Source organism: Maylandia zebra, linkage group LG22 (assembly GCF_041146795.1).
Source record: "Maylandia zebra isolate NMK-2024a linkage group LG22, Mzebra_GT3a, whole genome shotgun sequence".
Taxonomy (NCBI): domain Eukaryota; kingdom Metazoa; phylum Chordata; class Actinopteri; order Cichliformes; family Cichlidae; genus Maylandia; species Maylandia zebra.
The window spans coordinates 7641900-7657055 of record NC_135187.1 but is presented as its reverse complement, the minus strand read 5'-3'; the positions used below and the strand labels follow the sequence as shown (position 1 = coordinate 7657055).

At 44.2% G+C, this 15156-nt stretch overlaps 1 protein-coding gene across 21 annotated transcripts in view; it reads left to right on the top strand.

Moving 5' to 3' along the window:
- The window catches only part of macf1a (microtubule actin crosslinking factor 1a), a 237642-nt gene that overhangs the window by 211136 nt on the left and 11350 nt on the right, over nt 1–15156 (top strand). For all 21 annotated transcript variants that reach the window (XM_076879037.1, XM_076879039.1, XM_076879041.1 and 18 more), the window contains 29 exons: nt 42–126; nt 710–936; nt 1859–2065; nt 2155–2382; nt 2502–2720; nt 2810–3013; nt 4703–4928; nt 6026–6252; nt 6386–6508; nt 6644–6745; nt 6882–6983; nt 7143–7316; nt 7464–7619; nt 7742–7939; nt 8212–8340; nt 9113–9295; nt 9382–9537; nt 9662–9868; nt 10042–10161; nt 10260–10429; nt 10545–10704; nt 10792–10986; nt 11094–11366; nt 11454–11642; nt 11791–11902; nt 12032–12186; nt 12826–12988; nt 13079–13233; nt 13323–13397. In XM_076879037.1, the coding sequence (XP_076735152.1) occupies nt 42–126; nt 710–936; nt 1859–2065; nt 2155–2382; nt 2502–2720; nt 2810–3013; nt 4703–4928; nt 6026–6252; nt 6386–6508; nt 6644–6745; nt 6882–6983; nt 7143–7316; nt 7464–7619; nt 7742–7939; nt 8212–8340; nt 9113–9295; nt 9382–9537; nt 9662–9868; nt 10042–10161; nt 10260–10429; nt 10545–10704; nt 10792–10986; nt 11094–11366; nt 11454–11642; nt 11791–11902; nt 12032–12186; nt 12826–12988; nt 13079–13233; nt 13323–13397 (4920 nt within the window). The remainder of the gene's footprint in view (nt 1–41; nt 127–709; nt 937–1858; nt 2066–2154; nt 2383–2501; nt 2721–2809; nt 3014–4702; nt 4929–6025; nt 6253–6385; nt 6509–6643; nt 6746–6881; nt 6984–7142; nt 7317–7463; nt 7620–7741; nt 7940–8211; nt 8341–9112; nt 9296–9381; nt 9538–9661; nt 9869–10041; nt 10162–10259; nt 10430–10544; nt 10705–10791; nt 10987–11093; nt 11367–11453; nt 11643–11790; nt 11903–12031; nt 12187–12825; nt 12989–13078; nt 13234–13322; nt 13398–15156) is intronic.

Sequence of the window (15156 nt, the reverse complement as noted above, 5' to 3'; positions counted from 1 at the left end):
AAAACAGTTAGTGTTCATTTTCACTCCTTTTATTCCCTCAGGCTCTGAATGAAGAGATCTTGAGCAGGAAGAAAACCGTGGACCAGGCCATCAAGAACGGACAAGCTCTACTCAAACAGACCACAGGTGATCGCTCACGTCTTTGTGAATCTTCTCAGGAGTTTCTTCCTTTTTCGGCTTGTACTTAAAAGTGTTGGTCTGGTGTCGGGTTGTGCATTAAATCTGCCAAAGGATAAAGAAACTCTTAAATCAGTGTTTTTTACGGATGCAGAAAGTCCAGGCTTGGGGAGAGACTCGCATCCAAACCACATATTTTTTGATCAGCAGTGAACCAGACTGTAACATCTGGTTTTTGTTTATCTTGGTATATCTTGATATTAGCCATGCTGACTGTTTCCCCTTTAGTGAGTTGATTGTTGGTCTACCCATGACTGCATTTTGTGTTTTTATTGTCATATTTAGGCCGTTAGACAAATGTTGTGGCCATAAAAGGAGCGCCAAGCTGTCAAACTGAGGATCCTGTGAGATTTTACAGAATATATCGATATTTTTTTTTTAGATTGAACAAGTTTGTGTGCCTCACTAAAGATTCTGCAGAGATAATATGCTCTGCTGGAATGAAGGAGATCATATTTTTATACACTCTGCACATGGTTTGTTGACGTATCCTGGTTGAACCCAGTTACCTGACCTCTGCGTCGTCCTGCAGGTGAGGAGGTCCTCCTGATCCAGGAGAAGCTCGACGGCATCAAGTCTCGCTACGCCGAGATGACGGCCGGCAGCAGTAAAGCCCTCCGTACCCTGGAGCAGGCCCTGCAGCTGTCCACGCGATTCGCCAGCGCCCACGACGACCTCAACCAGTGGCTGGACGGTGTGGAGACGGAGCTTAACACTGTTGAGCCCGACGCCTCACCCGCCTACCAGGAGAGACAAAAGGTGGGAGGAGTCGGGTGTAGTTACGATTCTTATTCTTTTAAAAACAGACTTTCAGATTTAAACGGCAGCATTTTTCTTTTTTGTTAATTGTGTTTTTGTGGATGTTGTAAACTGTTTCCATTTAGCCAAAATAACACAAAAATAATCGTGTGCAAACATGAAGACCGCAGAAGGAATTAAAGGCAGCTTAACTGGATTTCTTAAGTTAAATATTTAGACACGATGATCTAATGTTTGTGCTCCAGTTTTTCACACGAGAATCACAGGTTCCTCGTGTATTTGTTCCTCTGCCAATAAGCGAGTGGGTCAAAAATTTGTGTTTGGAGTATCGCTGTAACACTGCATGCATCAGTTGCAGGCATTCTTATGTGCACACTGATTTTCAGTTTCTCCAGAATCTCCTTTAAAACAGGCTACGATGAAGCATCGTCATCTTTTTTTACTACACGATCAGCTTTTGCGCTTTTTAGTAACCAGTGCACTGCTCAGTCAACCACATTTTACAGCTTTTAAAGATCATTTTTTAACATTTTCATAATAAAGAAATTGTACAAAATGTCTGAAAAGCTCATTTAACTCCCGTCTATAATGACATTTTCAGCCTTTCCAATCTCAACCTACCCACAGCTGAGTTACCATAGAAACATTGATTTCTGGGAGCTCCATAACAGTTTGTAAAAGCTATTGAAAGGATTATTGCCATTTAATTTGTTCCAGTTTTTTCACTCTTCGGTGACATTTTCGGTGTTCTCATTTTGACTCAAGCAGCAGAAAAAAAACAGATGATACACTCGATGCCATTTAGACAAGTTTATTTCAGCTTTACGTTGATGCATGTGGTCATATTAAAGAATTGATATAGGAAATATTTCTGCTTTTTCGCAGATTGTGCTCTATAAAACTAAAAGTTTCACTGTTGCAGGAGTTGAAGAAAGTGTCAGCAGAGAAGCGTCTGGTGTTGGATACAGTGAACGAGGTGGGCAGCGCTCTGCTGGATTTAGTGCCTTGGCGAGCCCGGGAAGGCCTGGACCGCCTCGTCGCAGACGCCAACCAGCGCTACCGACAGTCTGATGAAACCATCACTCAGCGGGTTCAACTGGTACAAGCTGCCATCCAGAGGTCGCAGCAGGTACTGCAAGTAGTTTAATAAGTCTAAATTTTCATTCTATTTTTTACTTTGATTGGTTAAAATGGCTGAACGCTAACTCCTCCCTTCAGTATGAAGAGGCTGTGGATGCAGAGCTGGCCTGGGTTGGGGAGACGGAGCGCAAACTGGCATCTCTGGGGCCGCTGAGTCTGGAGCCTGACGTGACCGTGGCCCAACTGCAAGTGCAGAGGGCGTTCAACATTGACATCATCCGACACAAAGACACAGTAGATCAGCTCCTCAGCACCAGAGACGACATCTTAGAAGCATGCAGTGATGCTCAGAAGGATGCACTCATGGTAAGATGCTCACAGACACAGTTCTGGGCGTATTGAGTGAACGGGAAGGAAAGTGAGAACCTTCAAGAAAGTGCAACAGAAATAATCTCTTATATCTGAATCGTCATCCTCTTCCTCAGCTCAAGACGGGCTCTTTGAGCGCTCGTTATGATGCAGTGAGTCAGAGCCACAGCGAGCGGTTCTCAGCTCTGGAGCAGGCCCAGGTTCTTGTGGCTCGGTTCTGGGAAACCTGCGAGGAACTGGAGCCGTGGCTGGGTGAAACTGAGACCCTCATCGCCCAGCTTCCACCACCAGCTATTGACACAGATGCTCTCCGGCTGCAGCAGGACCAGATGAGAGTAAGCGAAGACCTTGAATATCATAACCTGGTTGTGCTTTTCTGATTAAAATAAATGCTCACTATCCGTGTTTTTAATTTCCTCTCCAGCTGCTCAGGGAGTCCATAGCAGAACACAAGCCACACATCGACAAGCTGCTGAAAATCGGACCTCAGCTGGCCGAGCTCAGCCTGCAGGAGGGTGCGAGTGTGACGCAGCGCTACGCAGATGCCGAGAAACGGTACCAGGCCATCAAAGAGGAGGTCAAAGGTCGTGCTACAGCACTAGATGAGGCGGTGTCCCAGTCTGCACAGGTAGGGAGGATAAACTAAATGTTTGGACATTTTTGCCTCAGCTGCAGACCTGGGTCTAATAATTTTAGTAAACTGTGCCAAATTTGTGTAGCTACACCAGTGTGGCCGTCAGCACAGATAAAAGAAGTGCTTTTGAGCCCAGGTCTGTTTAGAGCTTTAATGCAGTGTCTGCAGCCCACAACTAAATGAGTACGTCTGACATGATAACAGCATGAGATGTATGCAAGTGTGTTTTTGTGTCTAATGCCTGCTCTACACTAGATGATACACGATTTGATGGAGATACATTTACATTTACTTACACGTGCAGTTAAAGCTACATTTTATTTTAGTCGTTTTCAGATTTTGAATTTTTTTTGTTGTTTAGCCAAAGTGGCCTCATGTAACTGTGTTTCATCATACGTTCATAGCAAAACATAATTTTTTGTGCCATATTTCATCTTCTTATCAAGTAATCTTCTTTACAGACGTTTAACTTTTTCTTTGCATTTCATTTCACGAGACATCACTGAATCACGGGTGTTGCTGCCCTCGATGTATCAGTTTGTACCGTTTGCATGACTCTGATTTAACTCATTGCATTGTTTCTCCACCCTCTTCAAACCAATCCACATGTGGCTCCCCTCTCTCCCTCCACCCGCACTGTCCACCACTTTCTTCTCATCCCTCACTCCAAACTACACCACCTCGTCTCTCCCTCTTTAATCCTTAACCTTATGTTCACCTCTCATCCTTGCAACCCCCATCCCTTCCTCCATCCCTTGTTCATTGTGGATGTGCTGTGCGTGTTGCCCCTCACCACCATTTTCTCCACGGTCACTGCTCACTGCAATCACCCAGCTGGTAGAGGTAAGACCCCTGACTGACATGAAACCGACACTCAGGGTGTGTTTGGGCCACATGATTGGATCAAATAACAAAAAATGAATCAATACTAAAGCAATAAAACTTTCACAAATCAAGTGCTAATCATTGGGCTTTCTTTTTATTTCACATTTGCAGGATGAAAGCTGTTATCGATTTTTTTTTAAATAAATGATTAAAGTTCAGTATTGAAAGTAATCGTTTATTCACTGGAAAATTAACTTGAATTGATTTGTGTCAGCTACAGTTTTATTGATTGAAACATTCATAAGAATCATGTTGTTTCTCACCCTGAGTGACCAAAACATTGAATCAGATCGGTCCCTTTGGTTTATGATTGCAAGCTTGAATAAAGCGTCTACACCAGGCTTGATTCAAGTCCTAGAGGTCCTTCTGTATCATGTAGCGCTCTCCTCGTGGTTAGATGAGATTTGTTTTGTCATAATCAAGCAGTTTGATTTCCCTCTAGAAAGATTATCCTCTTAGGAATTGAACCACGAGTTCTTTCTTCTGTAACACGTCTGCTACATTTATAGTTCCCTTTTGTGTGGTAGGTTTGAGTCCCGCGTTGTCATAGTTACATAACCTGGCTGGCTTGTTGAAAGTGAAGAAGTGATATTTTATTACATTTTCTCTTGAAATCTGAAATGAAATTATAATAAAAATTATAATTAAAAAAAAGTTTGAGCAGTCTGCCACAGATGGCTGCCCACCTACGCGATATCTCAGTATTTTCCCGCTTTCAACATGTCGCCCAGCTATCGAACTCTATCAAATTCTCTCCTCCGTCAAAACGTCCTCTTACACGTCTCCTTATGCCCTCAGTTTCACGACAAGATGGACCCACTGTTGGAGACTCTGGAGGGGGCGGTGCAGCGGCTTCGGCAGCCTCCCCCCGTGGCTGCAGAGGTGGAGAAGATCAGGGAGCAGCTGGCAGAGCACCGAGCCCAGGGACTAGAGCTGGACAAACTGCTGCCAAGCTTCTCCGCCCTCTGCGCCCGCGGCGAGGAGCTCATCGGCCGAGCGGCTCATGACGACCCTGCTGCTCAGGGTGAGTGACTCGAGGATGAAGCTGTCTGTCAGTGACAGCTTCACAATGTGTAGACATAAAAGAAGCAGGCAGGTCACAAAGTTGTATTTGTCGCATATTCTGCATCCAGCGATGAGGGGCTGGATTAACTGATCTCATGACATCTTGTTTATGGAGGACTAAAACTGCCAAAATCATAAATAAACGATCAATTCACACACAAAATTTTTTTTATAGATAGATAGATATAGATATATGATATGAATTGAATTGAATAAATAAAAAGTTTTTTATAGAGAGAGGGAGAGAGAGAGCGATCTATATATGATTTGAATTGAATAAATAAAAAGACTGAAATGTAATTTAATTAATTCAGAAAAAATGATCAGTTTGACATTTCAGAAATCAACAAATGCCTATATTTTAATTCAATTATAATTGCATTATTAAGGATTTAATGTCATATTAATGATTATACTGAATTAGTCATTTAGTTTTAATTTGGCAGTGTCAGTCCTCCGTATAACTGGCTTATAAACAAGCTACAAACTGAACAGTGCAGCTCTGACACCTTTTACTGGAAATGGAAAATTCAGGCTCTGACTGGAACAAAACATTTCCCTGTCTAAGAGTACAGGGCATCAAAATTCGGAGTGGTTCAGAATAAAGAGGCTTCTGTAACCTTTGTAAAAACCATTACGATCTTATTGTGGGCTCCAGTCCAGTAAGTTCACTAGCTGAAGAGAGTGGGTCTCTAATTGTCACCAGGTCAGTTCGCAAATCTTAAAAAGAAAAGGAAAAGAGGAGAACCAGCAGTGAAGTTCTGCTCAGCACATTGTGAGACAGAACACACACATCTTTGTTGTGTTGGCCTTTCTGCTTTGATGCCCTGCAGCCCTCCTCAACATGAAAGGCCTCACTGTGCACTGGTAGTGGGAGTGAATAGACCAAACATACCAGTGCAGTACATGAGATGTCAGGATCCAAACTAATATGACATATGAAACTGATACCAGACTGCATTGTGTGACCTAAGAAGTGTTTCCCAGTCTGACCAGCAGCGTTTCTATATGAACCTCTTTAAAATGTCACTTCCCTCTTTTCCTGTTTTCATGCAGCTGTCCGTTCCCGCCTCCTCCGCCTGCGCTCTCTATGGGATGAGATCCGGCAACGTGCTGAAGAGCGAGAGGGGAAACTCAATGATGTCTTGGACCTGGCTGGGAAATTCTGGGCCGACGTGGCGGCGCTACTGAGCACGCTCCGAGACTCCCAAGATATCGTGAAAGACCTGGAGGACCCCGGAGTGGACCCATCGCTCATCAAACAACAGATTGAGGCTGCTGAGGTATGGAGGAGGCAGAAACATGCTTCGTGAAGACGAAAGAGTTCATCAACAGCTGAAATGTTTGTTTTTGTCTTTGTCCTCCACATTTTTATGCTAAACGAGTCATTATGATGTCCCTCTGTGCATGTGCTAGGCCATCAAGGCGGAGACGGATGGCCTGAGGGAAGAGCTGGAGTTTGTCAGGACCCTCGGAGCTGACCTCATCTTCGCTTGTGGAGAAACTGAGAAGCCTGAAGTCAAGAAGACCATAGATGAGGTTAGAAATCACAATTTCCTCTGAGATTAATAAAGTATATCTGATTCTTAAACCAGGATCACGTTGTTGTGAAAAAGTGACCACTTCCTTCTGAAACGTTTTACTAAACGGTGACTCTTTTTATCGCTCTCTCAGATGAATGCTGCTTGGGAGGGACTGAACCGAACATGGAGAGAGAGGATGGAGAGACTGGAGGAAGCCATGACTGCCTCAGTTCAGTATCAGGATGCACTGCAGGTTTGTGCCCTTTCTTGATACAGCTGTATAGCAGTGCTACCATAAAAAGCTCAGTTGTTTTTGTACCAGTTTAACTGTGGCGATCAGGACGTTCCCGTGGATTACTGTTGGAATAATTTCTGTGTAATTTTTCCAGTCCATGTTTGACTATCTGGACAACGCAGTGATCAAGCTGTGTGAAATGTCAACTGTGGGAACTGACCTGGGAACTGTCAAACAACAGATTGAGGAGCTTAAGGTTGGAATGATAGTTGGATTTTTCACTAGTTGTGTATAAAATCTAGATATCTTACAAACACTTTTTAAAGTCAGATGTATATCAGTGCCTAACAACAAGCTGTTCTCTGTCTTATTTCGCACCTCGCTCTTCTACTTGCGCCTCCACTGACCTGAGCAGCAGTACAAGGTGGAGGTTTACCAGCAGCAGATTGACATGGAGAAGCTGAGCCACCAGGGGGAGCTGCTGTTAAAGAAAGTGTCAGACCAGACCGACAGAGACATGATCCAGGAGCCGCTGACCGAACTCCGACACCTGTGGGAAAACCTGGGGGATAAAATCACCCAACGACAGGTGATGAAAGCACATCTTAACATTTAAAATCTGAAATTTGTTCTTCGTCTCAGCTCTTCTGTTTCTCCCGAGGAAGCTGTTGATATTGTTCTTTTTGTTGGTATCCTGTAGAATTGCGTGTATTTGACTGTCTTTCTTCTACCACAGCACAAACTGGAGGCTGCCCTGCTGGCTCTGGGTCAGTTCCAGCATGCCTTGTCTGAGCTGCAGGCCTGGCTGACCCACACACACACCACTCTGGACACACAGCGACCCGTCAGCTCTGACCCCAAGGCCATCGAAATTGAGCTGGCTAAACACCATGTATGTCCTGTTATTACCTGCAGGAAGTGTATCTCTGTAATCAGTTTTAACTTTCTGAAGAGCACTTATGCGTATATTTTTCCATCCCAGCATTCAAATCTTTCTTCCTCTTTCCTTCCCAGGTTTTACGTAATGATGTGCTGTCCCATCATGCCACAGTGGACACTGTGAACAACGCTGCCGCTGAGCTGCTGGAGTCCTCTCCTGGCGATGAGGCGGGCAACCTGAGGGATCAGCTCGATCAGCTCAACCAGAGCTGGGGGAGTCTACTGCTCAAAACCCAGGAGCGACAAAAACTGCTGGAGGCCGCCCTGCAGCAGGTACTGCAAAGAAGCAGAAAATTAGATCTGTGCTTGCTTTAGTTAGATTTAACTTGACTGGTAATTAACAAAATATATATTTCATAGTGATTGTTTAGATTGTTTTTGAGCTAGATGTAGATCTTATATCATCTGAATGGTTGTGAAGTGTTGATTGTGATGCTCTGTCATTAATTTCATCATAATAGGTCTATTTGATTGTTTCATGACATGATTTTCAGTTTAGGTTCAACTTGTTCATGCTTGTTGGTGTCTCACTGGTGTCTTTGTAGGCTGAAGGTTTCCATGGGGAGTTGGAGGAGTTCCTCCAGTGGCTGAGGAGGACCGAGAGCCAGCTGTCTGCCGCCAAGCCAACAGGCGGTCTCCCTGAAACCGCCAGGGAGCAGTTACAGCAACACATGGTAACGTTACACCTTCATACTCACATCATCAGGGACAATACACAGGCACACGTCACAGCCCACAGTGGTTAGACACATTGGTGTTATAACTCTGAAAAAGGGAAAAAAAATACTTTATAGAATAAAAAATAAATAAACATTGAAGTACAGACTGGGATGTCTATGTGACGTGTTATCATGCTATCAGATATTGAGATTGGGCCATAACATCCACGTCACGGTAATAAAAACCAAAGTGAAACTAGCTGAATTCGATCTGCCGCGTGACTGAATTGTTAGAATTTATCAACGTTGCCAATTTACACCATTTAAAGTCTCTCTTGCATGTTTCTGAAGTGTTTTACGTCTCACATGTTGGAGTATTTTTGGTGCCTCTGTGAACAAAATAATTAACTGCTTAAAAACATTCATGTGTAGAGGAAGCATTTTAGGGTTTGTGTGACATTATGCACGTGTGCATTAGTTGTTGTTACTGCAGCTGAGGAATGCTTTCCTATCGCAGATCACAAACGAATGTTGCAAAAAAGTCTTCTGCACATATCTAATTCAGTGTTAGGACGGGATTCTGTAACAGTGCCGGAGTGCTTGGACTCCAAAATTTGTGCAGCTGCAGAGTATCGACTTACAAACGCACTCTTCATTTCACACAGAGAGACACTTGGCATATGGAGGCTATAAAAGTTTAATAGCTTGTATTGTTCTATAACGGCCTGTTAGACACGATGAAGCTCACCTTTTCATCATCTTCTGTTTGTGCTCTCGCTGTCTGCAGGAGCTCCAAGCCCAGGTGACTCTACGTGGAGAGCAGTACAATCGCCTGCTGGATCAGGGAGAGTCCATGCTGCTGGCTCGTGGAGGAGAAGAAGCAGGACCTGGTACCACCCAGACCCAGCAGAACCTGGCCATGCTGCAGAACAAGTGGGGCAGCCTCAACACCAAGATGGACGACCGCAGGGTAAATCTTTACGAATAAACCTCTCTTTGTTTTGCTCATGTGTTCTGCAGCTCTTTCGTTAACTCTGAACTCTCGAAACTTTCCAGGCAAAACTGGACGAGGCCGTTTCTTTGGCCACGGGTTTTCAGACTTCTCTGCAGGACACCATCAACTGGCTGACCCAGGCTGAGCAGACCCTGAACATGGCCCAGCCCCCCAGCCTCATACTAGACACCGTCCTCTTCCAGATTGATGAGCACAAGGTAGCAACATTAAAAATACTTATCTTAGATCGCTTACTTTTCAGATCCTGTTTGTTTCTCGATATTGTCATGAACATGCTGTTTGCGTTGCGTGTAACTCTTTCCACCCTTTGTGTCTGTCCAGGTCTTTGTCAATGAGGTGAACACCCACAGAGAGCAGGTCCTGGCTCTGGAGAAGGCCGGCTCTCAGCTTCGCTTTGCCAGCCTGAAGCAGGACGTGGTTCTGATCAAGAACCTGCTGCTCAGCGTCCAGGCCCGCTGGGACAAGCTGGTCCAGAGGTCACTGGACCGAGGCCGACACCTGGATGAGGCCCGCAAAAGAGCCAAACAGGTAGAAACAGGCTCTTTAAAGATGGTTTGTTGCGGCTACATGAAGACTATTTAAACTTTTGTGTCAGTCTGAGGATTGTTTCAGCGCTGTGGTTTTCTCTCTTATATTGACTTTGACTAAAACTTCAGAAAAAAGTGCATTAAAACAAGTTTTCATCAAATTGTTTTCTTTAGTTCCACGAGGCCTGGAGGAAGCTGACAGACTGGTTAGAAGAAGCCGAGAAAAGGCTGGACTCAGAGCTGGAGATCTCCAACGAGCCGGATAAGATCAAAGTACAGCTGACAAAGCACAAGGTACAAGAAGAAAAATGCATCATCAAATATTCAGTTTTCTTTACTGCTCCATTTCCTGCTACAGTCTTTTCTCTCCCATCATTTTTCCGCCTCTCCAGGAGTTTCAGAAAGCACTGGGATCAAAACAGCCCGTCTACGACACCACGGTGAGGTCGGGGAAGGCCATGAGGGACAAAGCTCAGCTGCCTGCAGACACGCAGAAACTGGATAACCTTTTGGGAGAAGTTCGTGACAAATGGGACACCGTCTGCGGCAAGAGCGTGGAGAGGTAACGAGAAGATGAACACTGAAACTGGTGTGCTCGGCTTCACCGGACAGGTTTGCATTACTGTGAAAAATAAAATCTGTTGAGTAATAGCTGTCATCTTCTTTTCTCCATCAAGACAACACAAGCTGGAGGAGGCTCTGCTGTTCTCTGGTCAGTTTGCTGAAGCTCTTCAGGCTTTGGTGGACTGGCTGTACCGAGTGGAGCCTCAGCTAGCAGAAGACCAGCCCGTCCACGGGGACCTGGATTTGGTGTCCAACCTCATGGACTCGCATAAGGTGTGTATATTAGAACAAACAGAACTATACTGTTATGTGAACATGTGTGCTATGTTCACTCATGACTGGTAACTTTCCCACTTACAGGCTTTCCAAAAAGAACTGGGGAAGAGAACCAGCAGCGTTCAGGCTCTGAAGCGTTCGGCCCGTGACCTGATGGAGACCGGCCGCGATGACACAGCGTGGGTCAAAGTTCAGCTTCAGGAGCTCAGCAACCGCTGGGACACAGTCTGTGCCCTATCAGTCACCAAGCAGACGCGCCTGCAGCAGGCGCTCAAACAGGTCAGAAAGGCGGCTGCACAGCTGCTTTCACTGTCAAACTTTTCGCCACATTTTTCCGTAATCAGACAATCGCAGATCCATAAAAAAATGCTCTGTGTGCCTGTCAGGCGGAGGACTTTCGCACAGCGGTGCAGCTGCTCCTGGAGTGGCTCTCAGAGGCGGAGCAGACGCTTCGTTTCCGCGGCGTCCTCCCCGAAGAGGCGGAGACTCTGCAGGCGCTGCTCCACACACACCGGGACTTCATGGGCACAGTGGAGGAGAAGAGGACTGACGTGAACAAGGCTGCTGGCATGGGAGAGGGCATCCTGACCGTGTGTCACCCCGACTCCATCACCACCATCAAACACTGGATCACTATCATCAGGGCACGCTTCGAGGAGGTGACGAAGAAATAAATCAATATTTGTCACAAGTATTGCTTTGTTGTTGAGATTTCTGACTAATTAATAACCGTTTTCAATCTGCAGGTGCTGACTTGGGCTAAACAGCACGAGCAGCGGCTGGAAACGGCTCTGACCGAAGTGCTCAACAATGCCAACCTGCTGGAGGAGCTCCTGTCATGGCTACAGTGGGCTGAGACCACACTGGTCCAAAGAGACACTGAACCACTGCCTCAGGACATCCCACAACTCAAAAACCTCATCACAGAGCATCAGGTGAGTCCTTCAGTAGCCTCAGTGACTCATCAGTTGTTTGTCTTTTTACTAAACTCGCAGACGTAGTATTTTAATGTATTACACTCTAAGACTGACTATGTTTGGACGCACATTTGAGTTACTGTCTGTTGCTGTTTGCTGTACTCAGATGTTTATGGAGGAGATGACGAGGAAGCAGCCGGATGTCGACAAAGTGACAAAAACCTACAAAAGAAAGCCAGCCGAGCCTCCCAGCAGCCTGGCGGAGAGGAGAGGCGCTCGTAAGTCTCCTGTGTTTACCTCTCAGCGAACAAATATTATCATCTCCCACGTCTGTTTCACACTGACGCTAGTGAATGTGGTCGAAAGGTGCAGGTGCCGTTTCGTTTAGCTTTACCTGTTCTCTGCAGGAAAACACCAGCAGCAGCAACAGCAGCAGGCGGCCATGCAGGTTTCTGGGGGAAACCCACGACTCAACCAGCTGTGTGCCAGGTGGCAGCAGGTGTGGCTGCTAGCTCTCGACCGGCAGCGCAAACTCAACGATGCTCTGGACAGGCTGGAGGAGGTACATTAAATTTGGTCAAGCAAAGCTACCCACACTCACTAAACATTAAACTTTATGTATTTTTTTTATTATTGTTGTTAATTAATTTTATTTGAAAAGGGACCATGCAGAGCATTAGGCAAGGCAAGGCAAGTTTATTTTTATAGCACAATTCAACAACAAGGTGATTCAAAGTGCTTTACAGAGACATTAGAAACAAGAACAAATAAAAAGCATGATTTAAAATTGAATAAAACAAGCAAATAAACTAACTAACTAATTAACAAACAAACAAACAACAGTATATAAAATCAAAACAGATAAAATCAGAACAGTAGATAAAATCAGTAGTTAAATGTAAGTTTTGAAATTTAAGCTTAAAGTGTGGATTTGGTGCTTTATTCAAATGCAGCTGAGAACAGGTGAGTCTTCAACCTGGATTTAAATAAACTGAGTGTTTCAGCTGATCTGAGGCTTTCTGGGAGTTTGTTCCAGATATAAGGAGCATAAAAGCTGAATGCAGCTTCTCCGTGTCTGGTTCTGACTCTGGGATTAACATAAATATTGCCATTAAATGCTTTGTAGCAGAGTTAGCTTAAGCTAATTTGCATCTGTTGTGTACTTTGAATCCTAATTAATGCCACTGTTGTCCATTTTCAGCTCAAGGAGTTTGCCAACTTTGACTTTGACGTGTGGAGGAAGAAGTACATGCGCTGGATGAACCACAAGAAGTCCCGCGTCATGGATTTCTTCAGACGCATCGACAAAGACCAGGATGGAAAGATCACACGGCAGGAGTTCATTGACGGCATCTTGGCCTCGAGTACGAAGCTGCAGTGGTTTTGTTTTGTGTTTATATTGTTGTTTTGTTTTATATTTCAAAGACGGTAAATATCATGTCTAATATCCTCAGAATTTCCAACCAGTAAGCTGGAGATGACGGCCGTGGCAGACATCTTTGACAGGGATGGAGACGGTTACATAGACTACTACGAGTTTGTTGCTGCTCTGCACCCCAACAAGGATGCCTACAGGCCGACCACTGACGCCGACAAGATCGAGGATGAGGTAAGAGGGAGCTTAGAAAAACGTCTCGCTATAAATTTAGCTCAAAACATGTCAGTTATTTACGTCTTGTCTGGTCTGTGGTTGTGCAGGTGACGCGGCAGGTAGCCCAGTGTAAATGTGCCAAGAGGTTCCAGGTGGAGCAGATAGGCGAGAACAAATACCGGGTAAGTTCAGCTTTATTTATCGATCTACTGTTAGAGATAAAATAAAGATTCAAATAATAACTTTTGGAAAAAAGATATTTTAACAGGAATTGTTTTAAAAAAACTGGGTCAAAGGGGATTTACTTTGATTGTGTAGCAGTATGCAACCTTTTGAGGTGCATATGAGGTCGAAGTAGTATAAACAAACACTCAGGTTCAAATTTACACCTAACACAAGAGTGGGTGTGACAGCACCCAAAATCAATGTTTAAACAAAGATTATTTTAATGTGTGAAGCGAACGAAGAGAAGGAAGTAGAAATCTAAGCATGACTGCTAAGATTTACCCGTGAATCCCATTTGACTCTGTTCTGATTGGTTCATTATTCATTACTGACTGTGACTGCACTTCATTAACTTCTCAACTTAACTTCACAGCATTTCACGCACGTGTGTCCATCTCACATCATGATAATCATGGTGTATTTAAGTGTTTACGCTGTCGCTGTCATAATATGTCATAACATCGATAGAACATGTTTATAACAACTGCGGGATGGCTGTCTTTTTCATCACAAAGCATTAATAATCCTGTAAATGCGACAGCACAGATACACACAGCAGGGTGGGAATTAGGAGCTGTAACTGAATTACTGTTGGACTGTAAAACCTGGTTCTCTGCAGGAAAAATGTGGAGTGAATCTTAAACTAGTTAACAGAGTTTTTGATGATGTCGTTCTAAATTTTATGTCACTGAAATACATTTTTGTTTAATTGTTGGGGATATTTAAATTCTGGGTTGTGAGGAGTAAAGTTTATTCAGTGTCTGAGAACCGCTGATATGGACCCGGAGCCAAAGTGTTTTCCTGTATTTGTTTTTATGAACGCCATAAAGATGAAAGACTTTAAAGACTGTGCTGTGGGAGATCATTGGCTGTATTGTAATCCTTTACCCTTTTGGAGGTAACAGCCAGTATTTTGGTACACCCAAGCATGCATGAATATTTTTTTATAAACCTTTACATTCATAGATCACCAGTAACCTGGTTAAAATCTGCCTTCTTATGTGGAAGATGTGTTTTCTTGGCATAAACACAGTAAAACCTTATTGAACCAAAAGCAAAAATACCTGTAAGAACTCAGTTTAAACAGTAATTTCTTCTAGTTTCAGAAACTATGCTTGCTTGGCTTGAAACTAAAATAAAATCTAAATAGAGGAGTAGATGTGAACCTAACTGTACGGGTCACCAAAAAACTGGACCAACATGAACAGATTAAGTGAAAAATGACTGAATATATTTAATTTTAATCCAAAATCTAACTACAGAGGAGGTGCCTTGTTACTGCACCTTTTAGGAAAATTCTCCGGATGTTGGTGTAGGGGTTAGCACTGGTTATTGATGAATTTAAATTGGCTGTAGTTATGAGGTAGATGAGGCGCTCTATGGTTAAATGTGTCTTGCAATATAAGCTGCTTGGTCAGTAAGACTAGAAAGTCATATAAATGTGAGTGCACTTGCATTATCTGTAGACTGAACTTCACACAACGTGGCAGACAGCAGCAGTCTGTGTGTGTCTGTGCAGCATTATACAGCAGACCTCAGCTCTGACCGTTTTCAGCAGCATTTCCTGGATCGGCCATCACTACCACTGCTACAGTTTGTGTCCACTCCATCATTACCCAGTGGGTAATGACATCCAGCGTCAGACTGCAGGACGCTGGGGATACTAATCGTCACAGTGTTTGTCTCTCTGCTCCTCTGTGTGTGTCTGGCTTCTCT